The sequence below is a fragment of the Saccostrea cucullata genome, unplaced genomic scaffold (assembly GCF_032062105.1).
Source record: "Saccostrea cucullata isolate Sc308-1 unplaced genomic scaffold, CSIRO_AGI_Scuc_v1 ctg7666, whole genome shotgun sequence".
In the NCBI taxonomy this organism is placed as follows: Eukaryota; Metazoa; Mollusca; class Bivalvia; order Ostreida; family Ostreidae; genus Saccostrea; species Saccostrea cuccullata.
The window spans coordinates 18722-46714 of record NW_026931636.1 but is presented as its reverse complement, the minus strand read 5'-3'; the positions used below and the strand labels follow the sequence as shown (position 1 = coordinate 46714).

Genomic DNA, 27993 nt, shown 5'->3' with positions numbered 1-27993 from the left:
TATAATCACTTCCTTGTGTTTTTATCCACACAACTCTTTCCAGTTTATAAAAGCGATATTCTAACATAATATGGTTCAGATATGAGCTGAGCTGGTTTATATCGCAGATTTTAAAAGGGGATAAGATCCTAAAATTTTGTTGGACAGTGTTAGCAATTTAAATAAAAAAATGAAAGAATCCTCCGACAAAAAGATATCTGCCATCGTGATAATACATGTAACACAACAAGTATAATCAGAAAATTAAAAAATGAATAAAAATCAAATCAAAAGATGAAACAAAAGAAAAAATTGAGAAGAACAAAGAGGACAAAATAAATTTTCAAATAGATCTTAACTTTTACAAAAATCACATAAATTGATATAAATTTCAGTAACACATGTCAATCATTTTGAAGTAGAATACATGTATCTATCAATTTTTCTATACTTCCAACTTTTATAAATATTTTCACCTCTTTTGAAAGTATCTCGTTTATTAGAGTTTTAATAGTTTTCACATTCTAAATCGTGTATATAAAGCTGTTTTTAGCCAATCATGAATATATACGAATTATATTAGACAATATTTTAAAGGAAACCTAGCTATCACAAGAATGGCAAGAACTCTAGTTGATATAATGTCAAGTAACATATAGTATCAAAAACGTTGTCACACATTGAGATCAGATTAAGAAGTAAACATATAAAATATTGCCCCGTGGGGATCCGGGTTTGAATAGGTCCTCAGTACCCCCTTGCTTGTCGTAAAAGGCGACTAAATGGGGCGGTCCTGCGGATGAGACCGAGGCCCCGTGTCACAACAGGTGTGATAAAGATCCCTCCCTGCTCAAAGGCCGTAAGTGCCGAGCATAGGCCTAAATTTGCAGCCCTTCACAGGCAATGGTGACGTCTCCATATCAGTGAAATATTCTTGAGAGGGACGTTAAACAGTTACAATCAATCAATATAATAAAATAACCTACAAGGTTGACCAAGTCAAAGGTTTATTCAAATTTATTTGTATTTTTTTGGGGTTAGGTTTACTTTTGCCAAAATAATTGCTTTGAAAGCGCTTTATTCAATATCATGTGCGTTGCAAAAAATATTTTGCAAAAATGAAATTCTTTATCTCGGATCCTTTCTAATCCCTTGTTGCACTCATTCTGCATATGGTATGAAGAGGGTATAATGTCAAATTGAGATGTACATATAATTACACACAAAACTTCCTCTTTGAGAACAATATTTTCCTAAATAGAAGAATAAGATCAATGTAAACTTAATGACACTATTTGTTAAATCAATAATTGTCAAGTGGTACTTCAAACAATAGATAAGAGTCTCTTTAGTTATAATATGAGATCTATCCTGTGCCTCATAATACAAATATTAAAAGAAAAATCCATGTTTTTAATTCTTTAGCTAAGCGGTTCAATCATATCCTTTTTGTTGTATTATATTATTGAAAATATTCAAACATTTCATCTTGCATATCAACGCAAGGATGAAGTAAGGAACAGTGAAACTTTTTAAGTAGATTGCCGCTATCAATGAAAGGGTTTACATCCATTGTTTTCTTTTCGGTGAACTTCGAGTGCGTAGTGAAATATATTTTATCAGATAACCAAACAGGAGTTTGCACAACAAATCAACTTGGGTATGTACGAATATATTTTATATCTTTTTCCTTATGCATTATACAAGTGTATTTTATCTATATTTCACCTGTTTAAGAAACAGCAGACAAAGTATTAAATTTCGTTACTGTTCCACGTATAATTTTATTCGGAGATGTTCCCTAGCTCATAAATGACTAGAACCATATCTTTATAATTTAGAAGAAAATATAATTACCAAATTTATTTTTGTAGTTCAGTATTTAAAAGTCCTTCAGGATGGTGACGAATACCACGAAAAACCTTTCTGTTTTAAAAATCATGTCAAAAATCATATGAAGAGTATTTTTTGCATCAACTCGGATTGTTTTGCTCACACATTAACAAAAAATATAATTAAATTACATTTTTTTTTCTAGAGAACTACTTGGATGTTGTGCAAATTACAGAAAAGTTGGCACAAAATGTGAAGGTATTTATAAAATCAATCATAAACTAATAAACAAAACATTTTGTTCAAGGAATTTTGTTATCCTTACAAAAATTATTGAAAGGGACGTTAAACAATATACAATATATACATAAATTATTTTCATCCTATAACCCTGCAGATTTTATCAAATTTAACTTGTAGTTTACGTCTTCATGATACATGTATACAGAAAATATCTTTAACTCCAGAATTACTGGCCAAAAAAAAATTAATAAGACAGTTAAATATAACAAATATATCAAAGATAAAAACTACATTAATTTACTCTCAAACACTCATAATGTTCATGGGTATCAACTATGTTGTCAGTAGAACTAATGTTTTATTCATATGAAGCAGAATTAACTCAAAAAACCTATAATTCGACATTCAGATGGTAGTATATATCCGATGTACTACTGTATCAATTAATAATATTTATTTCCTTTCATATGTCAACTTGATATATCACAGTGTGTTTGAAATGAAGGCTACCACTGAGTCCGAAAAAAAGCTTCGACTATGGATATTTTATTAGAAAAATAAATCAATGATAATGTAACTTAACCACACTCAGTGATAACCGTGATGACTTCAACTTAATTCAATATGCAGGAGCATTCTCTACACATGAACAATTTTTAAACGACACAAGCTATTTACAAAACAAGTTGATAAAACAAGGGTTTCAACAAAGTCAAATAAGCTGAATGACTTTTTTTTTCATTTTTCATTTAAGGTCAAGATCTAGTAAATGAAAGGTGCCTACAGATTTATCAATCTTGACAAATAAATTCCTTTATTGATTCCTTACAAGTTTAGCTTGATCAAATAAGGTGTTTCGGGGCATAATTTGTAGGTTAACCAGATGAAAAACTGTGTTTTAAACTGTCATTTTCAATGAAAAATTAAGAAAACCAGTCATGAATATCGGAGTTTTTTTCGTATTCTGCAAAGGAAATGTATCCAGATTGCCTACAGTTTCTCCGAAAACGGTAATTAGTATGTTCATGGTCTCTTCTTTAAGTCAGTATCAAATTTAATATAGGTATCCGGTTTACTTTTCATATGATTTCAAATTGAATGACATGAAAATACCCTATTTTCTACATAATTCTGCTAAAGCCATAAAGTACGGGAAAAGACAGTTGGAATTGATTATGACGTCATAATGGATCTAGCACCAAAAAATTAATCTCAAGTTATTTACTATATCTTGACCTTAAAGTCCATTATTTACACTCTTGTCAACGGTTTTTCTTCTGTTTTCCCGATCATGACAAGAGGCAGAATGCGGATGTTACCGGTCGATAGCTGATGCTCTCTTCTCTATGGCACCTGATCCCACTTCTTATGGTTTAGAGGTCCGCATTTGCTATGCTCCTAATTTGTATTGTTCGAATAGATTTTGATCATTAATACTGTTTTATCGCCATATAAATTTTGAAAAGGATTTTACCCATCAATAAAATTAAACCAAATTTAAAAGTATCATTATTCCAGTTTAAATCATTTAAATCATTAATAATGAGTTTAAATCTAAGTTATTTGATAGGATAGATATACATCTTGTTCCCTATAAGAATAATTAAAGTACAATTTTCATTGAAAGTCTTCGGAGCTTCATTTAATTTTCATTGAATTATTATCGATATGAATAAATATGAACATATATATTTTTAATTTTTGTGATCAATATGGTCTTAATTAATAATAATATTGATATATTATCCGGTATTTAAAATTTAGGATGTGGATAATTGATTATATCGAAGATATGATAGTTCAGTCAACGTTGACGTCAATTAAGTTACACTGAAACTGGCTCACTTAAGACACAGAATGAATCCAAGTTCATGAAAGCTTGTTTTCAAAAGCAGACTTCTTAATGACCCTTCATTGACAACCACGAATTATTTAAGCTACATACTCGTTCCCAATGTTTGGATTATTCTTAAATTATTTTTTATAATACCAAAAATAAAGTAATATATGTATTATGTTTTAATTAGGAATTTTATTTAATTTATTCTTATATATAAATTATAATAGTTATATGTAACATTAAAAAATATATGAAAAATGACTATAATGCTTATCATACACCTAAGTTACATGTTCGTAACAGTTTTATTTATATCGACAGAATGCTGGCCAGGAACATACGGAATAAATTGCAAATATAATTGTCCGTTCGGTTACTATGGAAGATTTTGCCGCCAAAAATGTCAGTGTTCAACATGTAACCATGTTTCTGGATGTGCAAGTAAGTAAAACATTAGTTTAAGTTATTATTAGTTATTATTAACTTGTATTATGGCTATGGTGTGTTTCATCTGCAATTTAAGTGTATAATAATTAAATATATACCGATGGGCGAAAACTGTGCCGTGTAAATAAATTATTGAACATCAAAGCAATTTCAACATTTTTTTTGTTGTTATCTACAGAAAAAGAACTTTTTTTATATTTAAAGTCAAAACTTTTGTCACGGAAAGAAATTACAACGCGCAGAAGCCATGTATCTCAATATGATTTTAAAGCGAAATGAAAGTGCAGTGAGTAAATGTACTGCTACCACCTTAAACTTCCACTTTATTATCGAAAGATCATTTTTATCTAGATAGGTCCATGGGTATCCTGGGGTTCTCTCTTTGGCAATATAGGTTCTGGAGGATAAAATGTCTTACATCTTGCAAGTAATTTCTACATTTTATGGTTTGAAAGGACTAACTCCCATTTCTGATGGATCGACCCATTATCTCCTGTTTGTCGATTAGACTTGATTTTTCACAGATTGCTATCAGGATCATGGACTTTATGAAAACCGACTTATTTTACTTTTCAATATTTTACAGATCCCTGCAAATCTTAGACCTTGAATACTGTTCGTTATCTTCATATATTTCTGATGTTTCAAATAGTCCAATAATAATACCTTTCTTATCGCCAATTCTGAAACGTTTTACTGATATTTGTATCAGTGTGTTGGGATTCGATTGAATTTTCAACGATTATCATCCTTTTTGGATGATCGCCTAGAACACCGCCAATATGTTTCTATTTCTATAAAGATTTTTTTTTGCAACTGTATGGTCATTTTCGACACCTTTTATACAAGTATACATGAATTATAGTAGACTAATAAGTAATTAATGATTTTTCCTTTCAATTTTGTCCACAGTTTTACATTCTGCCGTAACGGAATCAGACATTGAAGAGGATGTTATTTTTGACTGGCGCACAGTAGTCATATCAGTTTCTGGGTGTTGTGGTGTTAGCATAATTGTTGCTTTAGTTTTCTATTGTAAATTAAGGTACGTATTGTAATAAATTGCGAAAAATAAAGATATTTTATAAATCAGCGATTTCATTTATAGGTAAAAAACTTAACAATTTAGTAATTATCTCATTTTTTTGTTGTTTGAATATTCTTTTTATTATATACTGTTGTTTATGTTGTTTACATTCTACAATACTAGTATTTTGAAATAATTTTTTTTTATGTAGATAAGCATATAATATATGCATACATTCAGTTATGATAATTTAAAGAATATCGTAAATATAATGTTTCACTGCAGCAAATGAGAAATATTGATGAACTAATAATTCATTAAAAAAATTTTCTTCAGAAAAGGCCCGTCTAATCTCCTGATTCCCGTGCATTCCGTGCATAGTAATGGTAAACTTCTTACATAGATCGATTCAGCATTTTATTCTTTATTTGATATATTCAAAAGAATATATGTTGACTTGCACATAATTCATCAATCAAAATTCTTATTGCAATATGACAAATTAATCATTTCAGCTCTATTAAAATTTATGTAACAGACATGTGCGTTGAAGGAATAAAAGTAGATTCAATATTCCTTGAAAAATTTATAAACTATGCTCAAATTATAGTGATCTTAGTCCAAGCATTAGTATGGATAATCTATATTTGTTTTCATATAAATCAGTGATTTTTTTTTTACATATAAAATACTTCTAGATAAATTGAAAAGTGTCTTGATCATGATGAACCTCCAATTCGAAGAAATAAATATCAAAGAAGTTTTATCAATAAACATGATTTATTTTCATTCTTACGTTGATTCGATATATATTCCTTTTTTCTCAAATTAAACATACAAAGCAAACCGACACATCATATGTAGACGTTTTATCTCAAAAGACGTAAATTATAATGTATCGATAAGATTTTATGAAAAACGTGATGACTTGAACTTTTCTATCACAAACTTTCATTATTCGTATAGCAATATATCCTCATCACCTGTATGTGACTTTTATATCTTCAAAAACAAACAAACATTATGTTATGACATGGCTTATTTTTCCCGAAAAAGATATAGTTTATTGAATTGCATTTTCAAATTTATCAAATTTTCATTTTTGAGAGTATTCAGAATAAACTAATCACAGAATCCAGTTCGAAGACATACATATCTATTTTTTTCCGTGCTTAATTAGAAACTATATGTCTGAAAATGTCTTTAAAGATTTGTTCCAGGGACAATAGGAGAAATTAAGGCTGGGCAAAAATATCGATATTTCGGTACATAGCAATACAATGACAAAAAAGTATCGCATTGCAATACGGTTTTGTAATATCGATATATTGGCAAAATGCTTAAACTAAGGAATTTTATCATTAAATATAAAAATAAATGTATGAAATGTTATCAAGTCAAACAGTAATACCGAAGCTGTTTTATGGGGGTATTTTAAAGCAGAAATCTAATAAAATCAAGATTTTTTTCTTTCTTATCATATTTACACTGTAGGTACATGTATATTTTGCATGCAAATTAAAGTGAATGTAATACAAAAGTGCCATTTTGATAACTTTTAAAATACATGTATTGCAATACATATCGCAATACAGTTAAAAATATCGCAATATATCGCAATACGAAATCTTTGGCCAATACCCAGCCCTAGGGGAAATAAATATACTTTTAAATTGCCTGTGCTTAATTATTTAATCGCTCAAGAAGCTGCCTTTAAAGATCGGTTAGATCGGCTATTTAGAAATTGCAAAAATTATTGAATACAAATAAATACGCATATCTGAAATTATGTTTCCTTCCATAAGAAACAGGAGCACGTGAAGAATATGAAATATTTTGTAAAATACACTGAAGAAGTCTTATATTTACTCAGTTATAAATTTTTAAAATAAGTAAACTTTAGATTTTTCTTGAAAGTGAACTTTATTTCAGTGCATAAAGAATCTCAGATCGCAGCTCTCTCATACAAACGCAGAAATGTTTCAATCTCTCAGTGAGGAGAGTGTTTGTGATATCAACAAAGAATATAAAATAATCTGCAATCTGCATATTTTTTTTCTTTTTAAGTGAACAAATCGTTGAAAAGGCTGAACAATTTTTATGACAGGTTTTACATTGCCCGGGTTTATTATTCTTTTCTCTTTTTTTCTTTTAACTACCTGTGGTACTTTGATTTTCTTTCTTGTTTTGGACATTTAATTCATAATTTTGACTAAAACTGTTAATATTCCAAATTCTTAAAAGCTTCGTAAAGAGCGCCAGAAATATCTTAACTAACTTGAACATAATTTCCATCATGATATTATTTTTGAGTTTAAGTATTTAACCTTTAAACATTATTAATCATTGTTAATTACGTGATTTTTCACTATCTGTATAATATATTTTTTAAGTCGGATTCAAGTATAAACTTATTTACATTTTTTTATTCTAGCAGAGGCCATTATTCGCCCACAGCTCAACCATTGCAAACCCAACAAAGAAAACAAATGCTTCACTGAAAATGACTATAAGTGTGAAATGGAATTCGAACCTTATGACATCTTAAATTTAAAAGTTCAAAGAGATACATGTATTGATGAAGAACTTTGTCCTTCTTACGATTCGTCCGTCTTTAATCAATGTGAAAAAATTGAATATGAAACAAAACCAATGGGGAGACATGAAAAACCCACAAAAGAACATACAAATAAACAGACAAATAAAACACAAAAAAGGAAGATATGAAGAGAAAAGTCTAAATTTCCGATCAGGAAGACGAAATGCATTGTCTAGTGGAACGAGAGACTTGAAGCCAGCAAATAATGACAAAAGACAAAAAAGGAAACAAATTGATGAAACAATAAAGATTTTGAATGACTTTAAACCAAAAACTCAGGATAACAGGAATATTGACATAGAAACTAAAGATACTTCACTACACCCTAAAACACAAAATAAATCATTGTTAATGTATAGCTTTGCTTCTTCGACAGAGATTGTTTGACTTAAAACAATGATTATATAAAAAAACCGTACTGATATGTTGGTTGGATTTATGTTTTATTTAATGGCACTGATTTTATTAAACGCTTATGGTATTCTTCCAGCATTCACGTTAGTATTTGAAGCTTTTGTTCATACCTTAACGTTGTCAAAACTCTTTCAAATATGTATTTTGTTGATATGGAAGCTTGATGAATGTCAGAAATATAAATGAGTTATTTTTTTTTTATAATTTGTATATGTAAATAATGAATATACATGTTGTTCATGCAATTCTTTACTTTGTATACTTATTAATAATACGACGGTCATTCAAAAATACCCAGACAATGTTACTTATCCTCATATTATTATAACAATATTAAAGTTGAACAGATAGAAGGCATGCTAGACCATTTTAAAACCAACATGTTTTGTTAGCACGGAGCAACGTCAGAAACAAGGGCGAGAAAGTTTCACAAAATCACTCTGCCTTTTGATTTCGTATATGGTTTGTAGCGTCTTGTCCATCCATTAAACGTATGCATGTTGATGTAAACTTCTGGCCCCCTTCAAGCCATTTCTCGGATTGTTGAAGTGGTAGAGCGAGTTTGACGAGAGATTTTTAATATTTGCAAGTGTGATGCACCCTTTTTGTTGCACTGTCTGTAAACAGAGACCTCAAAAGACTGACCACAAGAAAGAATATGGTTTCAGAGAAATTATTTCACGGAGTTTCCGACGAAAAGTGGATATGATTGACCTAGAAAAATTCTTGATGGTACGATATGTTCCTTGTGTATTATTAGGAAGGTATATTTTTTTATTAAAAGATAATAAATAACGTCAGATGCCTGTTGGCTATAGTTATTTTAAAGCGCATAATTAGCAAATAGCTCAATTTTTGCCTACTCCGTGACCCCATTTTTGCTGTTCTGGATCTCAAATAACTAATAGGAATATGATGATAAAATCAAACTTTTTGACTCACATAATTTGTATATAATGTTAAAATATGTATATCAAAGAACTATATTATTTCAATAATAGCCTTTATGTAATCTATGATTTTTCTTTAAAATTCATTAAAAAACTGTAATGTTTGTGACTAGTTCAACTTTCATGTTTGTTTGAGTCTTATTGTGTTATTAGCTGTCGTTAAATAAAAAGTACTTTTATTGTAAAAAAAATCTTGTTTCATGTTTGTTTGATTGTGTTATTAGCCAAAAAAAGTGGTAATTAGCCAATCGTAACGCTTATTCAAATCACGTGACACAAGATAGCGTCTTTTCACTGATTTAGAAGTGCCAAGAAATTCACAAATTTGTTTTGAGAAATTTACGTCTTCAGGAGTGTTTTTATCGTTTTTACGAACTTATTGCATTGTTTTTACCAATCGGAAGACTACAAAACAAGAATACATCAGTGAAAAGTAAGTGATTTGCGGATTTTTTGAGTGTTTTTGTCCCAGGGATAGACAGGCTCCGTCCAGCCAAACAGTGTTACGCAATGGCGGCCGAACCCGAAGTAAACATTCGAACTGTGTGCATCTTAGGACATTCTTATATCCGCCGTTTGAAAGAATTTATAAATGCAAGTGATCTTAGGACTAATTTAAATTTGGATATGGACTCCTTCAAAGTGGATTTCAGATCACGCGGTGGTTTAACATTCAAACGTCTAGCCCACTGTGCAGAATTTTTACGGTTTGACGCACCCCCCGATATTTGTTTTATACAGATGGGCAGTAATGACTTGAGTCTAAACAATCCTCAAAAAGTGTGTACGGACTTAATTTCTTATGCACAATACTTGCGCGATGGTGTTGGAATAAAAACTGTAATTGTTGGACAGTTATTACGCCGTCAGCCATGGGCTTCTCGTGACAAGTTCAACGAGGATGTTGTAAAAGTTAACAATCTTTTGAAAGAGGAAACAGGGAAAGTAGATGGTGTGTATTTTTGGCCACACAGGGGATTTTGGGCGGACCTGTCCTACCTGGGACGTGATGGAGTTCATATTGAGGGTGACTCCAGGCATATGAAGAAATATATGCATAGTATTAGAATTGCAGTACTGCAACATTCAAGATGAGTATGTTACTATAAATTTGAAAAAAAAAAAAAAAAAAAATGCAAGTAATGCTATGATTTAAAACATACTTTTCTTTGATAAAGTGTTATGTGAGAAATGAATTGATTCCACACAGACACACGCAGACTAGTGTGAATTTTCAAGAAAATTATTAAGTATATGTCAAACATATAGTTTAGTACATTCTCTTTTACAATAATGACAGGTTAGAGTCACTTGTATTGTAAAGCGCACATGAAATTTTGTGTTTTGTTTTTGTCATTTGGGTAAGTCACACGCTGAGTAGTGTGCCCCTATTTAGGCACAGGCAGAGATATGTGCCCTGATTTAGACACACGCAGAGTAGTGTGCCCCGATTTAGTCACACGCAGAGTAGTGTGCCCCGATTCAGTCACACGCAGAGTAGTGTGCCCTTAATTACACACACAGAGTAGTGTGCTTCTTTTTACTTTAGTGACATGAAAGATGAAACACGCAGAGTAGTGTAATATTATATTGTCATAACAATTGGACATCATACAGAGTAATATGTCCTTACCTATACACATAATATTCAGTCGCACACAGAGAAGTGTGCCCTTATATAGTCATAATAGACAGACACACGCAGAGTAGTGTGCATAAGTTATATAGACACAAAAAGTTGTACACACGCAGAGTAGTGTGCCCTTAGAGACATAATATTCAAACACACGCAGAGTAGTGTGCCATTACTACTTTTGTAAAAATAGTTGGACACACAAAAACTTGTGTTCCTGAATCCTCGTATGCAATAAGAATGTAAGACAAACTACATGGACTATCATATGTCTTTTGATTCTGAATTGTGAACAGTTTTAAATATTGTCAATTTAAGATAAAGCAAATGTGCAAAATATGGTAATTGTCAGATGCTGAAGATTTTATTTGGTTAACATCAAATGTCTGTGAGATTTCACTGTTGAGTTGACCTAAAAACAAAATTTTACAGTGCGTACAGTATTGTTTTCATATGGTAGAGATTTCAACTTGATGGAAGTTGCTACCATATGTTAAAGTTGTAACTTAATGTAAACAATTATTGATTGTTATTTGGACACTTGTAGGTAGATCATGCCTAAACGGAGAAAGGCACCAGCAGCCCAAGGGGATCCCCAGGCAGCAACGCCTAGCAACACAGTCACCCGGAAAAGACAAAAAACAGTTTCCGTGCAAGAAATTGACTATCAGAAACTGGCGGAAGAAATTCTGAAACAACAAAGAGCAACCAGCTCATCTGCTAGTGCCACAATTTCAGTGCCACCAGTAACAAGTAATGTCAGTAATGAGACAGTTCTAACTCAACCAACGCTCCTGACAGCTGCACAATTGCCAACTGCCCCGGTACAAGAGCCAGCGCCAGCAGTAATTCAAAATGCCTCAAGCAATGCCACACAACAAATGCCTGCCATAACAAGTCCGAGCACATCTACCTCAAGCAATGCCACACAACAAATGCCTGCCACAACAAGTCCGAGCACATCTACAAATGCAAACAACTCATCCACAGATGTGACAGTGTCATCATTGGTTTCTCAAATTTTTGGGACAAATGAAGGTGAGCCAGTGGGCACAGTTTCATCTAGCTTAAACAAAGATAAATCTTTCATTTCTGTAACTGACGGGATTCCTCTTGGTGCGGCCATATCAGCTAAGGTAAAATCCAAAATTTGGTCAAATGAGTTCATTGATTTACGGTGTCTTTTGCCGCACCATGAAGAAAACCCTCTTACTTTGTTAATATCACCAGGTGTGATCAACTTGCAACAAAATACAAAAACAAAAAATCCCTTATCAATTAATCAGTGGACTGATGCCTTTTTAGTTTTTATTTGCATTAAAATTGAAAAAGACCCATCAGAGGCCCCTCACCTATTAAAGTACATGAGTTTTGTTAGGGAACTTCACAAGCTACATGGCGATTCAGCCTGGAGGGCTTATGATGAATCCTTCAGAAAACTAAAAGAAACAGCTGAACTTCCCTGGCAAAAACCAGTCGAGGAATTGAGGGGAAAATGTATCACGTTAAAACCTGCCCCTTACAGTCAGCCCTTTCGTACCAAACAGGCGGGGAGAACAAAATTCTGCTTCGCCTTTAACCAAGGTGACAAATGTAAAACCACACCATGTCCCTTCACACACATCTGTCAAATATGCAGGGGACAGCACCCAAAACACAAATGTAGGTCTCAACAATCTGCAGAGTCACGCACTTCCCACGCCAGTAAATCCAAACAAACTTAGTGAAGAATTAGAGGGTTATGACAAAAACCTAAAACAACTGTTAGTAGAAGGTTTCAAATTTGGTTTCTCTTTGGGTTGTAGCACTACTCCAACTGCACGTTTGTCCAAAAACCATTCATCAGCATTAAATCATGGCGATATCATAAATGCACATATCCACAAAAGCTTAGAACTTAATCGTATTGCAGGCCCCTTTCCTTGCCCTCCTTTTGATCCTTTCATATCATCCCCTTTGGGGGTGGTGCCTAAATCTGAACCCGGTCAATTCAGAATTATTCATGACTTATCTTATCCCCGAGACAATTCAGTCAATATAAATATCCCAAAAGAAAATTCAGTTGTCCAATATGACTCCATCGACTGGGTAATACATCTTGTCCAACAGAATGGAGCTTATTGTCTGATGGCAAAAACAGATATTCAGGATGCTTTTAGAATTATCCCAGTCAATCCCAGTGACTACCATTTGTTGGGTTTTTCATGGCAAGGCCAATTTTACTTTGATAAATGTTTGCCTATGGGGGCTAGTAGTTCCTGTCAAATTTTTGAACAACTTAGTGTTGCATTACAGTGGATAATGCAATTTAGATATCAAGCTGGAGGTATGTCACATATCCTTGATGATTTCTTCTTCGTTGGGCCAGCTGGCTCCGACAATTGCAAGAATGATCTCACAAATTTTCTTTTCCTTTGCAAAAAAATTGGGGTACCCATTAAAATGTCAAAGACTCAACCCCCCACTACCAAAATCACTATCTATGGCATAGAAATTGACTCGGTCAAAATGGAGGCACGTCTACCTCCTGTGAAAGTAGAAAAAATAAGGAAAAACCTAGGAGAAATGAAAAACAAAACGCGTAGCACATTACGTGATCTACAGTCTTTAATAGGATTGCTCAATTTTGCATGCTCGGTTGTAATCCCAGGTAGGGCTTTCCTTAGACGTTTAATTGACCTAACCTGTGGGGTTTCAAAGCCTCACGAGTTGATTGAACTCACAGAAGAGACAAAAGAAGACATAAACACTTGGCTTACCTTTCTCGAAACATTCAATGGGAAATCTGTTTTTCTGCCCCAAAAATGGTTATCGTCTGATCACCTTACTCTCTTTACTGATGCGGCGGGATCTATAGGGTTTGCAGCCATCTTGGGTTCTGAATGGTTTGCATCACGTTGGAATGATGACATGACAGAATATCAAATAGCCATTAAAGAATTATTTCCCATTGTAATAGCAATAGAGATTTGGGGGGATAAGTTAAGAAACAAAAAAGTTCTCTTTATGTCAGATAATTTAGCAGTTGTACAAATTATCAATAAACAAACGTCAAAAGAGAAAGTCATCATGAGGTTGATACGTCGTCTGGTATTGTCAACCCTAAGATACAATGTGCATTTCAGAGCAAAACACATCCCAGGGAAGCACAACATAGCTGCTGATCACTTATCTCGTTTTAATTTTCAGGCTGCATTCAGTTCCATGCCTCATTTAAACCAACAACAGACCCAAATACCACTGAAGTCATTGGCAATTTGAGTCAGCAAGCACACCACCTTCTGTCAGCAGCCTTGTCCAACACCACCAAGTCTGCCTACAAAAGAAGCTGGGATTTGTTGCTACAGTTCAACCCCACTGTGACCTCGCTACCAATTTCCTCTTCAGTGACAGCGAACTTCATTGCTCACCTCTTTACCATAGGTTATTCCCCTAGTAGCATATCATCTCATATATCAGCCATAAGCTATCTACATAAAATTCTTGGTCTCTCAGATCCATCAGATTCATTTTTGGTCCGGAAAATAATGCAGGGATGTCACCGTTCGGCTCCTAACAAAGACACCAGGTTACCAATAACGGGCCCCATTCTACATAACTTAGTTTGCGGTTTACAAAAATCTGTGCAAAATCTACACTATAGAATCATGTTAAAGGCCATTTTTCTGTTGGCATTTAATGCCTTTTTACGCTTGGGTGAACTTGTAGTAAAAACAAAAGGTTCGTTAAACACAGTCATTCAACGAGAAGAGGTTTCTTTTGAATTTTCAAACAACTCCCCCTCTGCAGTTGTCCTATTACTGAAAAATTTCAAAACAAATAAGAAAAAAGACCTTTTCCAGATTCACCTGAGAGCCTTGGACAACAGTGACATGTGCCCTGTTTTGGCATTATATCTCTATCTTCAAGCCTTTAATCACCAGTCTGGTCCCCTCTTCCAATTTATGGGAGGTGACCCAGTTCCTTATGCATTTGTTTCAAAAAATTTACACAACACAGTTTTGTTCATTGGTTTAAACCCTGCCCTGTATAAAGGTCATAGCTTTCGCATAGGAGCTGCAACTCATGCAGCCCAGCAAGGTTTTTCTGAGAATTGCATACAGAAAATGGGCAGGTGGAATTCAGATGCTGTACGGAGATATATCCGTTTACAGAGCTTTGTTATTTAAAATGTTATTTGAAAGCATTCCAAAACTGCTCTGTGAATTCGAATCTAGTCCTGTAAGTCCCTATGGTTAGATATTGTCACATAGGTCAGAAGTAAACTGCTATGTAATTTTCCTAATCAGTCTTTCCAATTTTGCCTCACGCCTAAATACACAGGTCAGAAGTAAACTGCTGTGTCAATGCATACTTTTAAAATTTTTACATACAAAGCTTGCACAGGACAGAAGTAAACTGCTGTGTAAACATTCTGTTTTTTCCTCATACCATTTAACATAATTAGATTCATTTGTTTTAAAATAATTTTTCTTTCTTACCACTTATAACACAAACTGTGCCTACTGGTTCATGTTTCACCATCATGTTTTGAAGCAAATGATTTGTATTTTTCGTTCATTTATGTATTGGTAATAACTTTCAATATGTTGCTACTCCATTGTATTTGACATTCTGAGCCTTGCTAATTTTATTGTTTGTGTTGTATATTATAATGCTGCATAGACTGTACGATTTTATGTTATTATATGCTTATTATGCTATATAGACTGTATGATTTTGTGTTGTTATAATGCTGTGTAGACTGTATGATTTTGTGTATATATATAAGGTTCTGTAGACTGCCTGATTTTGTTGATCTGGCTAGTCCACCTGTTTTGGCCTTGTTTTTTGCAAACAGCTTTTCATAGCAGTTTGCTTTTGGTGGCAGCTTTTTGTTTTGACAACTTTGTGGTTTATATACTTTTTATTTGTCAAAATATTTTTGCCAAAGTAATGTTTGTTTGCAACAGGGGAGATACCGTTGCCAAATTTATTGTTCTTTGTACTCAGGAAATATCCCGGTGATCTCCCCTTAACTTTATCTGTGTTATATACTTATTGTCATTTAATAAATGACAATTCTCACTCAGTATACATTGTTTGTTATATTTCAACTTTTGCGGTAGTCTAGCCAGATCACTAGGGTTACATAATACAGCATTATTGTAAATAATAGCCTTTATGTAATCTATGATGTAATGTAGTTCAACTTTCATGTTTGTTTGAGTCTTATTGTGTTATTAGCTGTCTCCTTTAGAAAAAAGTGGTAATTAGCCAATCGTAACGCTTATTCAAATCACGTGACACAAGATAGCGTCTTTTCACTGATTTAGAAGTGCCAAGAAATTCACAAATTTGTTTTGAGAAATTTACCCACCCTCCGTCCCCCTTCATACTCCATATTGTAGTCTCAAAATTATGTTTTGTAATTTATTTATCATAATATATACCTTGTGCCATCTTACTTGCCATCGTGCAACTTTTGTCTTGTCATTTTATTAATTTTTTCCTCTTTGAATACTTTGTTTGCAGCTTTTTGTTTTGACAACTTTGTGGTTTATATACTTTTTATTTGTCAAAATATTTTTGCCAAAGTAACGTTTGTTTGCAACAGGGGAGATACCGTTGCCAAATTTATTGTTCTTTGTACTCAGGAAATATCCCGGTGATCTCCCCTTAACTTTATCTGTGTTATATACTTATTGTCATTTAATAAATGACAATTCTCACTCAGTATACATTGTTTGTTATATTTCAACTTTTGCGGTAGTCTAGCCAGATCACTAGGGTTACATAAAAAGCTTTAACGTTATTGTACCCATATTAATTAAAAAGAATTTTATCTTAAATCATGTATAGGAAGTCCTCGAGGGGAAACATGCCCTGAAATATGAATATTTTAATAACATGTAGGTTGTCCTTGAAGATATATTTAAACAAAAAAATTAGGTGCATTTATTCTTTTGAACCAAAATTCAGAAGAAAAAAAAATATGTTTTTGAAAACCATTCTATATAAATACAATCAGCATCACATTGTTTTTGATGACGAAAACAGTTTAATTTTTATGGACTTCTGAGCTTGAATACTGTTCGTTATCTCCATATCTCGTATTTTATTGAATAAGAATAAGAAAAGAAAAAAACTACACATTGTGTAAGAAATAAATGTAATTCCATTGTGTTGTGCCTCTTGATATTCACCTAACTTGTTGCATTTGAAGTTAAACTTATAATGTAGGAGGGAAAACTCTTGCAAACCTTAAATCTACATTAAAATATATACAGATTATCTTGAAATCCTTAATATTGAAATTGACTGAATCATGCTTTATCAGTCTTTCATTTTTTTTATTTTGAGGCGAGCTTTTTACAATGCTCTGAAGACATAAATCCAATACCAAATGGACTTTTTGTTAATTTTAATACATGCAGTAAAATGTAAAATTATAAAACATGGCAATGCCAATTTCAGCATATAATATACGTATATAATTAAGAATTCACAGATTTCTATTACAATGTTATTCTATTAAATTCAATGGAAAAGGAATGGTAACGACCAATTTGGATCCCTTATTTGATTTACAGAACACTTAGTTTGATAAACTTGTGATAGTCAGTAGTTAAGAAATTAAAATGACGCTTGTTTTCAAACCAGCGGTAATTTTGATTTGAGGTCACAAGATACTACATAGGTAGGATATTTTCCTTAATTTCCTTAATTCTGGTTGAAATTTGTCATATTCGAGATGCATTTCTCTTTGAGAAACACAGAGCACAAGCTTCCTAACTGAGATTCTTTCGCATTAATGCATTTGATGCTAGCGTATGAAATATATAAATTTGGTAGATAGGCAAACGTGTGCTCTATGTTTTCTGAAACAAAATGAACCAGCAAATCTAGGAAAATTGGCCTAAAATTGTGAAACTCGCTAATTTATTTATTTTCTTACCTTTCTGTGACCTCCCATAACTCAGAACAGATACTCATTTTCTAGCAGGGAGGACAACGGAGTTTTATTTATTAAATTGTTGCATCATTCTAAAGAGATTCAAAACCAGGACCCAAAAGGAATCTTAGCCTATCTGATCCTTTGTTCGCTTATCAAAAAAGAAAATGTTCAAAATCTCATGTCAATGTTTACTCCTTAAATATATTATCTATCCAAATTGAGTTGATTACCCTTACCTTTACTGATTTCCTTAACTTCAATTCCTCCTGATATATTTTAAAATCTAAATATTTTATCATGGACAACTGCTTTTTTCAATAAAAATCGCAAATCGGAATTTTTCACATCATGTGGTTGGTCACTTACAGATTTCTTCGTTGAAATCACTCTGATTTTTTACAAATAAGTACTCTGAAGTTGATATTTCATGGATGGGACTTCTCATAAAACATTTATAAAGTCATTGTTTACCAAGAAAGTTGGAATTCCGATAGCTTAAAAGTGTTTTCCTATATCAGCTGACCTGTATGACATTCCTATGAAGCAAAAGTTACAAAACGTCTACATTGGAAAAGGAAAACACTTTCTATGGCCTTCAAATTGACATTCCGATATATTGTCTATGTTTTTTTTTCCATTGTCAACAGTAGATAGTGGGTTGTTACGCTAATGTCATCTCATTCGTCACATGATTTAGTTGTTAGTTCGTGGTAATCGTCTGAAGTCAGTCGCCAGTTATACAGTTTGATAAATTAGGCTTTAACGTTAGTTATAAAATCACTGGCCATTTTGAAAATTGCAGAAACTTGACAGGTCAATATTTATTTCTGGGTATAGACGAGGGGGATCTGTACCAAATTTGTCTCACTAAGTGAAATATTTTAACAAATTTCCACAGCATCTTCTTCACTTGTAAACTGTGCTTCAGATAATTAACGACTTTAAAAATTTCAAAATCCCTCTTATTTACATGTTTGTCAAATGAAAGTGATTTAAAAGTGGTTCATAGAAAAAAATCAATCTTTCCGCCAGCACTTGATCATTTCATAAAAATCAATATTATTAAAGTAATTATTGAATAGTCTTCCTCTTTTATTCTTCCTGGTAGAATGCAGAATTTTCCTTTTTTCGATCTAACAACTTTCGGAATAAATGACCACATCTTAGATCTTGTCATGTTACAATCATAAAATGTATATAACAAAGGAATTTATTTACCTTAATAATGGATAGTGCACTTAAGTTAATCCTTCTGGTAGAGGAATTATTTGTACTAAACCTGGGATTATCAACTAACCAAAAAGGAATCTGTTCGAAAACTGTTCTTGGGTGTGTTATTTGTATATTGTCGAACTTATCTCCATTCTTTTAGTAGATTTGTTTTGAAAATACTACAGTAGAAAATTCAGTGTTTATTATTTTTTAAACTATGTTTTCAATTCATATTTATAATCTCAGGGAACCAAAATGTTGTGCAAATTATCGAAAGATTGGAATGACATGTGAAGGTAAATATGATTAGTTATTACTAAAATATGGTATTGATTGGCCTCTACGCTCAACTCAACTGAAAATTCAATATAGAACACGTTTATGTTATCCATATACATGTAAATTCACCATTTAAATTTACTTCTTTATTCTTAACAAGAACCCTTAAAATGAAATATATTGAAATAACGAACAGTATATAAGCTGAAAAGTCAATAGAACAATACAAAATAGTAGCTGAGTAAACACGGACCCCCAAAACATCAGAGCAAACAATCCAAAACTTTCAGATATTTCTCTGGAAATAAGATATAGAGTATAAGATCATACAAAATCATGCTAAGGAAATAAATTGTGAAATAGCAGCTTGGAACAAATTGTAAGTTTTCCTTTTTTCAAATTAAAAAAAGAAAAACTGTATAATTGCATTCATGTGTTTATCTTTTAGAATCAAAATTATTCACACTGTTGTCAGATATAAGAGTGTCCACGATAAATTCATAAATAGGAATGTATTTAGAAAATAATCCTTTTTAAAACATTAATTTTTTTCAAAGAAAATCAGTTTAAATCACAGACATTGATGAAGGAGTATTAAATCCCAGACATTCATGAAGGAGTAGATTGCGACAGCAATTAAAAATTCGTATGCCAAAAGGAGATGAGACCTTTCTTCTTTCAAGTCAGTGAAGCCAAATTAATTTTTCTCAAGCAAACAAAACGATATTACATGTAAGTGTAAAATGAAACATAAAACTATGTAGCCATACACATATTCTCTAATAAACAACAGAACTATTTATTAGTTCTGGTGATATCAGGAATAACTAAGATGAAATGGGATGCAGAAGAAGCGCACATGCGTCAATAACATGAAGAACATAGTACGTTTATCAAAAACTATTTTTTTTAAATAATTGTGCCAGAACTTGTTTATAAATCCTATGATGGTTGTAGGACTTTCTATAATAGATGAGAGATATAGAGTTTGAAACTTGCTTGGATTTAATTACGAGAATTGTGAACATAAAATATGTTATTAAAGTTAAAGTTGATCATTTTCAAATACAATTGTTCGCATAAATTAAGCACAGTTAACATGTAAAATCTTCAAAGCATAAATTGAAGTTAAATGTATTTGATACAAGATGAGTCTTCTGCGTTAGTTTTAAATCGGAATAATTTAATTTAAATTGTAACACGTCATTTGATTGGGTAAAAGATTTAATCCATTTCGTATAACATAACGTCACAATGAGATACGTCAAAAACGTATTACTCCGCCTGATGTTTTTTTTTAAAATAATGCTCAATTTAAAGCTTTTTTCCGGAGGAAATATTGTCTCATTGTCTACATTGAAATTAAATTATAAGAAATGAAGCTTATTTCAACTTATGTTATCCGATATAACAAAACTTGGGGCAGTTTACTCTTATTTATAAACCGCTTCGCGGTTTATAAAGCGTAAACTGTCCCAAGTTATGTTATATCGGATAACATAAGTTGAAATAAACTTCATTCCTTAAATAAAATGTTCAAACACGTAATTTGAACTGCAACAAAGCATCATCAGTGATTATGATACAATTTATAAACTCATCTAATTTTTGTCAGACATATCCATTTCCTGTATCTAGTTGGTCCTCAAATTGGCCACTGTTATCTTTTTTAAATAATACACAACCTGTCATGATAATATAAAATAATAAAAAGATTTCATCATTATACGAGGTAATTATGTCATGCATTTTTAGCTCACCTGAGCCGAAGGCTCAAGTGAGCTTTTCTGATCACATTTTGTCCGGCGTCCGTCTGTCCGTCTGTCTGTCCGTCTGTCTGTCTGTCTGTCTGTCTGTCTGTCTGTAAACTTTTCACATTTTCGACTTCTTCTCAAGAACCGCTGGGCCAATTTCAACCAAACTTACCACAAAGTATCCTTGGGTGAAGCGGATTCAAGTTTGTTCAAATGAAGGGCCACGCCCTCATTCAAGGGGAGATAATTGGGAATTAATGAAAATTTGGTGGCATATTTTAAAAATCTTCTTCTCAAGAACCACTGTGCCAGGAAAGATGAAACTTATGGGGAAACATTCTTAGGTAGTGTAGATTCAAATTTGTTCAAATCATGACCCCCAGGGGTAGGGCGGGGCCAAAATGGCCGACCAAAGTCTTACATAGAAATATATAGGAAAATTCTTTAAACATCTTCTTCTCAAGAATGACAAAGCCATAATTCATCATATTTATTATGGTAGCATGCTCAGGTAGTGTAGATTCAATTTTGTTCAACCCGGGGGAAGCGCGGGGCCAAAATGGCCGACCAAAGTCTTACATAGAAATATATAGGAAAATTCTTTAAAAATCTTCTTCTCAAGAATGACAAAGCCATAATTCATCATATTTATATGGAAGCATGCTCAGGTAGTGTAGATTCAAGTTTGTTCAAATCATGACCCCCGGGGGTAGGGCGGGGCCAAAATGGCCGATCAAAGTTTTACATAGAAATATATAGGAAAATTCTTTAAAAATCTTCTTCTCAATAATGACAAAGCCATAATTAATCATATATATATGGAAGCATGCTCAGGTAGTGTAGTTTCAAGTTTGTTCAAATCATGACCCCCGGGGGTAGGGCGGGGCCAAAACGGCCGACCAAAGTTTTACATAGAAATATATAGGAAAATTATTTAAAAATCTTTTTCTCAAGAATGACAAAGCCATAATTCATCATATATATATGGAAGCATGCTCAGGTAGTGTAGATTCAAGTTTGTTCAAATCATGACCCCCGGGGGTAGGGCGGGGCCAAAATGGCCGATCAAAGTTTTACATAGAAATATATAGGAAAATTCTTTAAACATCTTCTTCTCAAGAATGACAAAGCAATAATTCATCATATTTATATGGAAGCATGCTCAGGTAGTGTAGATTCAAGTTTGTTCAAATCATGACCCCCGGGGGTAGGGCGGGGCCAAAATGGCCGACCAAAGTTTTACATAGAAATATATAGGAAAATTCTTTAAACATCTTCTTCTCAAGAATGTCAAAGCTATAATTCATCATATTTATATGGAAGCATGCTCAAGTAGTGTAGATTCAAATTTGTTCAAATCATGACCCCCAGGGGTAGGGCGGGGCCAAAATGGCCGACCAAAGTTTTTAAAGATATATATAGGAAAATTCTTTAAAAATCATTTTCTAAAAATAGCAAATCTATGATTGGTCATGGGACTACTTTTGGATTTCAACTTTACAATAAAAAGCCATTTTCTACTTTTTCCTACCCTTAGTGCTCAGGTGAGCGATGTGGCCCATGGGCCTCTTGTTTTAGAATGTTGGCCTGGGACGTACGGTGAAAATTGCAAGAAGGACTGTCCATCAGGTCGTTATGGAAGGTTTTGCATTGAGGTCTGTCTGTGTGAAGCATGCAACAAAGTAACAGGATGCTCCATAAATACATGTAAAAAGTTGATATTATAACACTTAAATGAAATTCCAAATTTATTAAATAAGTATATACTATTTATGTTTGCTTATTCATAAATAAAGATTACCTTTAAGTTATTCAAATAAAACCATTTATATTTAGCCAGTGATATTGAAGACTTCCAAGTCTTATCTACGACAGATTTTAAAGAAAATATTGGAGCAGTGTCCGACCGTAGCTCGCAAATGAGTACAATTCGATTTACTGGTGTAAAAAGGTTGGAATGTGTTGGAGGCATATCTTCTACATATGTTCATAGGAGGAATATATCAGACGAAACTTTTTGGACAGCCACACGTGGAGGGAATATAAAGGAACAAAGTTATGATATGACTACACGAATTGTTTCAAATATAAAAGATAATGTTTCAGGTATGTCTAAGAGATGATCCTCAAAGGTCTATATAAAAACGATCTCATAAATTTATAACCTACAGGAAGACCCCAAAATACATCTTACTTTAGTAAATATGTAATGATTTAAATTTAATAAAAATAATCTATTTATGCCTATAACAATGAAAAAGGTAAAAAATAAAAAAAAATTCTGATAATAAAAGTGATTCATCATTTCTTATAGATACATTATATTTATTTAACAACAATTTTCTTTGTTTCTTGTGTTATTTTCTTTTTCTATCCACTTTAAAGATATTATTTTTTTGATGCATTTTTAAAAAAATAACATAGGTTTCCCTTGATTCAAAACCTTAAATAAAGAACATATTATAAATTTTTTTTCGAATTAATTTGATAAATGACATCTTCACAATGAAGATATTAAATTCATTATATCCTTGTTAATTTTCGCCAGGTTTATGAGATATATAAAACGTCTAAAACAATCGATCACAATGTTCAAAGGAATATCAAACCAATTAATTCTTCGTATGTTTTAGTCACAAATGCAAATCAAAAACCAGTAAAAGGAAATGGTTTAGAATGGTGGATTATTTTCGTAGCTTTTGGATTCATTTTGCTTGGAATAGCATTTGGTTGCATCTGCTCGAAGAAATGGTATGCTAACTATGATGAAATAACTTCGTAAAATTCAGTCTTTTCTTATTTAGACTTCCTTCGATTTTTGATCTCTATTATTTTTTGAAGTCAGTGGCAGAATGTTGAACTGATATTTTAGAAATTTGAAATACGTTTTGCTTTTTAAAATATTTATCGACATTTTATGTGAAATTTATTTTAATATATATATTTTTCCAGCAAATTGTATTTCTTATCCATTTATTTAGTTTTGAAATAATCATAGGTTCTTTACATAATACCTCTATATTTCTCTTTATTTTAAAAATAATGCATCAATAAAGAAAGACATGACTGAGATGTATCGATATGATATTATTGAGTTCCTTTGTTTGTCTAAACTTGCCAAGGAGACTGAGCTCTTTTTGCATAAGGCAGGCGACATAAAATCAATAAAAATCAAAAAAAAAAAAAAAAAAAAAAAAATAGAATGAATACTATAAATGACGAAAACATATTAGCAAAACAGGGAGTCATTCATAAACTTGTAACTATAGTAATTATACGCGTGTGCATTTTTTGTTTACAGTTCTAAAGTACACCAGCCAGCTGTATACTTTCAATCTGAGATCGTTAATGACAGAAATAAAAATTTCGAACAAGAGGCGTATAGTGTGTTGAGAAAAGATAGAAACAAAGAGCAGTCTATTAACGAACAAAAATCTAGCACCAGTAGCTCACTACAAGTCTACGTTGAAATTGATGATTGCATAGAAGAATTTTCGCCCTCCATCGACAGTCACTGAGGATTTCATTTTTCCTTTTTTTTCTGCTGCCACTAGCGAAAAAGAAGTCAGCATATTGATTTACAATTATATACATTCTTTAGAGAACGCAATTAATTGTATTTTTTCCGAAGTCTAGAAGAATGAAATTTTTTTTTAAATCTATGATTTGTTTGTTTCCTAATTTCTGTGTGATTTCTTTTAGAATAGATGTCACAAATTTAATAAAGACTTTAACTAGAATTATAGTGAAAAATAAATCTTAATATATCTACGGCATAAACCAAGTACTGATATACAGAACTATGTCACTATACTCTCGATCATAAGAAATTTAACAACTGAAAGGTCTTGAGATTATGAAATTAAAATACCTTTACTTGTATAGATGCTCGATTTGTTTAGGAAGCACCTTTCCGAGATAAAAAGACCAATTTTGAAAACATATTCAAGTTAAAAAATGTAGAAGAAACTTTTGTTTGTGTTAAAGTCATCGCTTTTGCATTCGACTCAGAAAAAAAAAATCAGTAAGTGAATTCGAAATTAAGAATCGTCACCAGGTTGAAGCAAGTTGACGTCAGTCTGTTATCTAAAGTGAATTTTTCTCTCATCATGATTTATTAACTTAAAAAACATTTTAGTGATTTTTTTCTATAAAATTCTAGGTCAACATAAAAAACAACAGAAAAACCAAAACAAAACAAATATGTCAAGAGTTAAAAGCACAGAGATCCATAGAAATTCCAGAAACGGGATCATTTGCCTAGGAGGAGTAAGAATTCCCTGGTGACAGTTCACACCCTCGGTTAGCCCTGTATATTGATAAGTTAGACTGAACTATCCGTAGTTAAATCCTTTAAAAGACCATACAATTGGTATCACTAAAAACAAGGCAGCCATAGTACGACCAAATTAGAAGCTATATTTTCTAACAAGGTCATAATAAAGACAATAAAGTTTTTGAAGGAGGCTGTTGAAATGCATCCAAACATCAGCGTATCAGTGAGTAGCCTACCCTGTTTTTACATTTATCGAAAATGTACTAGGAGCAATTTCTTAAATTGCAAGTAAGTTGGGAGAAATAAAAACTATTAGCAGGTAATAGTGGAACATTACTGCAAAATATAAGGAAAATGGAGGTGCTATGGAGGAGTGAGTATCCCCTTCTGACCAGTCAAATCCGCCGTGTGCTCCTTGTCATGAAAGGAAAATAAGTAAAGGGAAAAAAACCACATAGATATTGTCAGTCAGAAACTCAGAAAGCATCTTTTTGATATCAATTTCAGAGTATTAGTGTGTACAAACAGAATGTTTAATTTTTAACAATCTATGTTTGCAAATGACCAATGACAAGGTTAATAAATTTTCGAGTTCCATTTTTATTGTAAAAGCAGCTAATAATGACATCAAAAGCCTGGAAAAGTCGTCAGTTTTTAAGCTTTTTATTTTGATGATTCTTGTGATTTCAAATTGTCCATAAGTTGGAATTTTAAGTATCCACATTTAATTTACACCACTTCTTGAATATATTGTTGCACAATTTTCTCGAAGTTTCTCCTTCACTGCTGTTAATGTCATAGTGATTGACTGATTGTATATTGTTTAACGTCCCTCTCGAGAATTTTTCACTCATATGGAGAAGCCAAGTACTAATGACCAAGTCATCGAATACTCTGTCGGAACTCCTCTAGATTTTACGCTTCCGTGTATGTAAAGGTCCATTGTTACAAGTTATACACAACAAGATGCAAAACAGCTGGACAGCTATCGATGTCACTCCAAAGATGTTGGAGAAGATTTTAGATCTTTTTATTGTCAAATAATTCATTCATGCTGTGAATACAGACATATTTTTACTGTTATATTGTGGAGTTATTATCTGTCTAAGAAATTGCACGTCTAATACACACAATGACATCATTGTGAGGCGTAAAGAAAGAAGTTTGGTTGAGCACTTAGTGGAACCGCTATGTATCTTTGTAAGATTCTTTTTATAAAGTTTCGGAATCCAGTATATAGATATGGTAGTTCAAATTCATTTTGGTTCGTTGAGTTTTAAAAAATATTAAAAACTTACATATAAAACATAATCTTATAAGTTCATGTTCCTCATCTTACAGCTATAGTCCTTCCTGACATGTCATTATAAATGTCGTAAGTAAAGAATAATGAGTGATGGCTGACGTTTTTAAACAGGTTTTAAGGTTATTATTTCAGATTCGTTGTCTCTAGTTTCTAGAATAGCTGTATAAGGTTTTCCTAAATATTTCAATGTTAAACTTTTATTCTTAATTTAAACCCCCTTGTACATGTACTAAGGGGGTCATGGTTTGAACAATTTACAATTTACACATGCATAGAGTGCATGTATGGACTTTAAGTTCCTTTTGTTTCGGGTTCAGTGGTTTTCAAGAAGGTTTTAATATATTTTTTCTTTATATATCAAAATGATACGTTTTGATCCCCAATTGATTCTCAATTTTGCTCTTAGATCTATATATGATTTTAACAATTAAAAAAAAAATTAAAGTCCACAATACCAATACTGTAGAATGGATTCTTGTACTTAAAACTTTTTGCCAGAATATTAACCCCGGAGCCTTGGACTCAATAACTTAGAATTTTCAATCCTGCAAAAAATACGCTTTTACGAAGGTTCTTTTTCTGGTACAGTGGTTCTTGGGGATAAAATAGATATTTTGAATACGTTTTATTACCTAGTGATCGATGCTTTGTACCCCAACTCAGATTAGTTTAAAATTACCCCTTGCTTCTTGAGAGTATGTCAAAACTGTAAAACAATTACAGGTAGATGGACGCTGACAGACGATGATAAAATGTTTCAAGAACACGTAAGGTCGATTGGCAAAATTAATAACTTAATTATATTAGTTAAAAGGTAAATCATTCAACTGTTTTATTAATAACATTAACGAAATGATAAAAAATTGTGATTAATTAATTTTAAAACAACATGTCATTTACCTGACAACAACGAAAACAAGTAATTTAAAAAACTACATATTTTTTATTCAAACATCGTCTTTCAAAACCTAAAGTGTTTTTTTTTTTTTTGTAAACCATCATTCGTCGTTCTTATAAGAATATTAGAACTAGTAAAATAATAATAACAGATAACCTTTAAATTTTTACAGCAGAAACATTTCATGTTATCAAACGAGATTCATCATATCACATTATACCGTTTATATTAAGCCTTAATATTTCCACAGATTTGATAAACATTAAAGAAAATTCAATCTGTCTTTTTATCAGTTAAATTTGCAAATTGATGTACATCAACCTAAAATTCAATGTCAATATATTTTTCGAAACACATTCGAAACAC

General features: G+C 32.2%; 3 protein-coding genes across 4 annotated transcripts; all 3 read left to right on the top strand.

The window, feature by feature from the left end:
* The first annotated feature begins 1494 nt into the window (after positions 1-1494).
* On the top strand, positions 1495-8694 carry LOC134233176 (uncharacterized). Its single transcript, XM_062715165.1, has 6 exons — positions 1495-1639; positions 2018-2070; positions 4217-4336; positions 5255-5387; positions 5706-5749; positions 7804-8694. Exons 1-6 carry the CDS (start codon positions 1533-1535, stop codon positions 8094-8096), a joined length of 750 nt encoding a protein of 249 aa, XP_062571149.1. The 5' UTR covers positions 1495-1532; the 3' UTR covers positions 8097-8694.
* Positions 8695-9585: 891 nt separating this feature from the next.
* LOC134233174 (uncharacterized) lies at positions 9586-16735 on the top strand. 2 transcript variants are annotated; one of them, XM_062715162.1, is made up of 3 exons: positions 9586-9765; positions 11513-12003; positions 14155-16735. In XM_062715162.1, the coding sequence occupies exons 2-3, from the start codon at positions 11520-11522 to the stop codon at positions 15132-15134; spliced, it is 1464 nt and encodes a 487-aa protein (XP_062571146.1). In that variant the 5' UTR covers positions 9586-9765; positions 11513-11519; the 3' UTR covers positions 15135-16735. The 2 variants fall into 2 exon arrangements, with proteins under 2 accessions (XP_062571146.1, XP_062571145.1); XM_062715161.1 differs by lacking the exon at positions 9586-9765 and adding an exon at positions 10308-10427.
* On the top strand, positions 9843-10427 carry LOC134233175 (uncharacterized). Its single transcript, XM_062715164.1, has one exon. The coding sequence runs from the start codon at positions 9843-9845 to the stop codon at positions 10425-10427; it is 585 nt and encodes a 194-aa protein (XP_062571148.1).
* Positions 16736-27993: the final 11258 nt, after the last annotated feature.

Excerpts from the sequence above, each read along its gene's own strand:
- LOC134233176 (XM_062715165.1), top strand. The coding sequence starts at position 1,533 with ATGAAAGGGTTTACATCCATTGTTTTCTTTTCGGTGAACTTCGAGTGC. Across the intron at positions 5,388-5,705 it reads GTTTTCTATTGTAAATTAAG|AAAAGGCCCGTCTAATCTCC; the intron begins GTACGTATTGTA and ends AATTTTCTTCAG. Across the intron at positions 5,750-7,803 it reads TCCCGTGCATTCCGTGCATA|CAGAGGCCATTATTCGCCCA; the intron begins GTAATGGTAAAC and ends TTTTTATTCTAG.
- LOC134233175 (XM_062715164.1), top strand. The coding sequence starts at position 9,843 with ATGGCGGCCGAACCCGAAGTAAACATTCGAACTGTGTGCATCTTAGGA.
- LOC134233174 (XM_062715162.1), top strand. The coding sequence starts at position 11,520 with ATGCCTAAACGGAGAAAGGCACCAGCAGCCCAAGGGGATCCCCAGGCA. Across the intron at positions 12,004-14,154 it reads AATTTTTGGGACAAATGAAG|GCTGCATTCAGTTCCATGCC; the intron begins GTGAGCCAGTGG and ends TTTAATTTTCAG.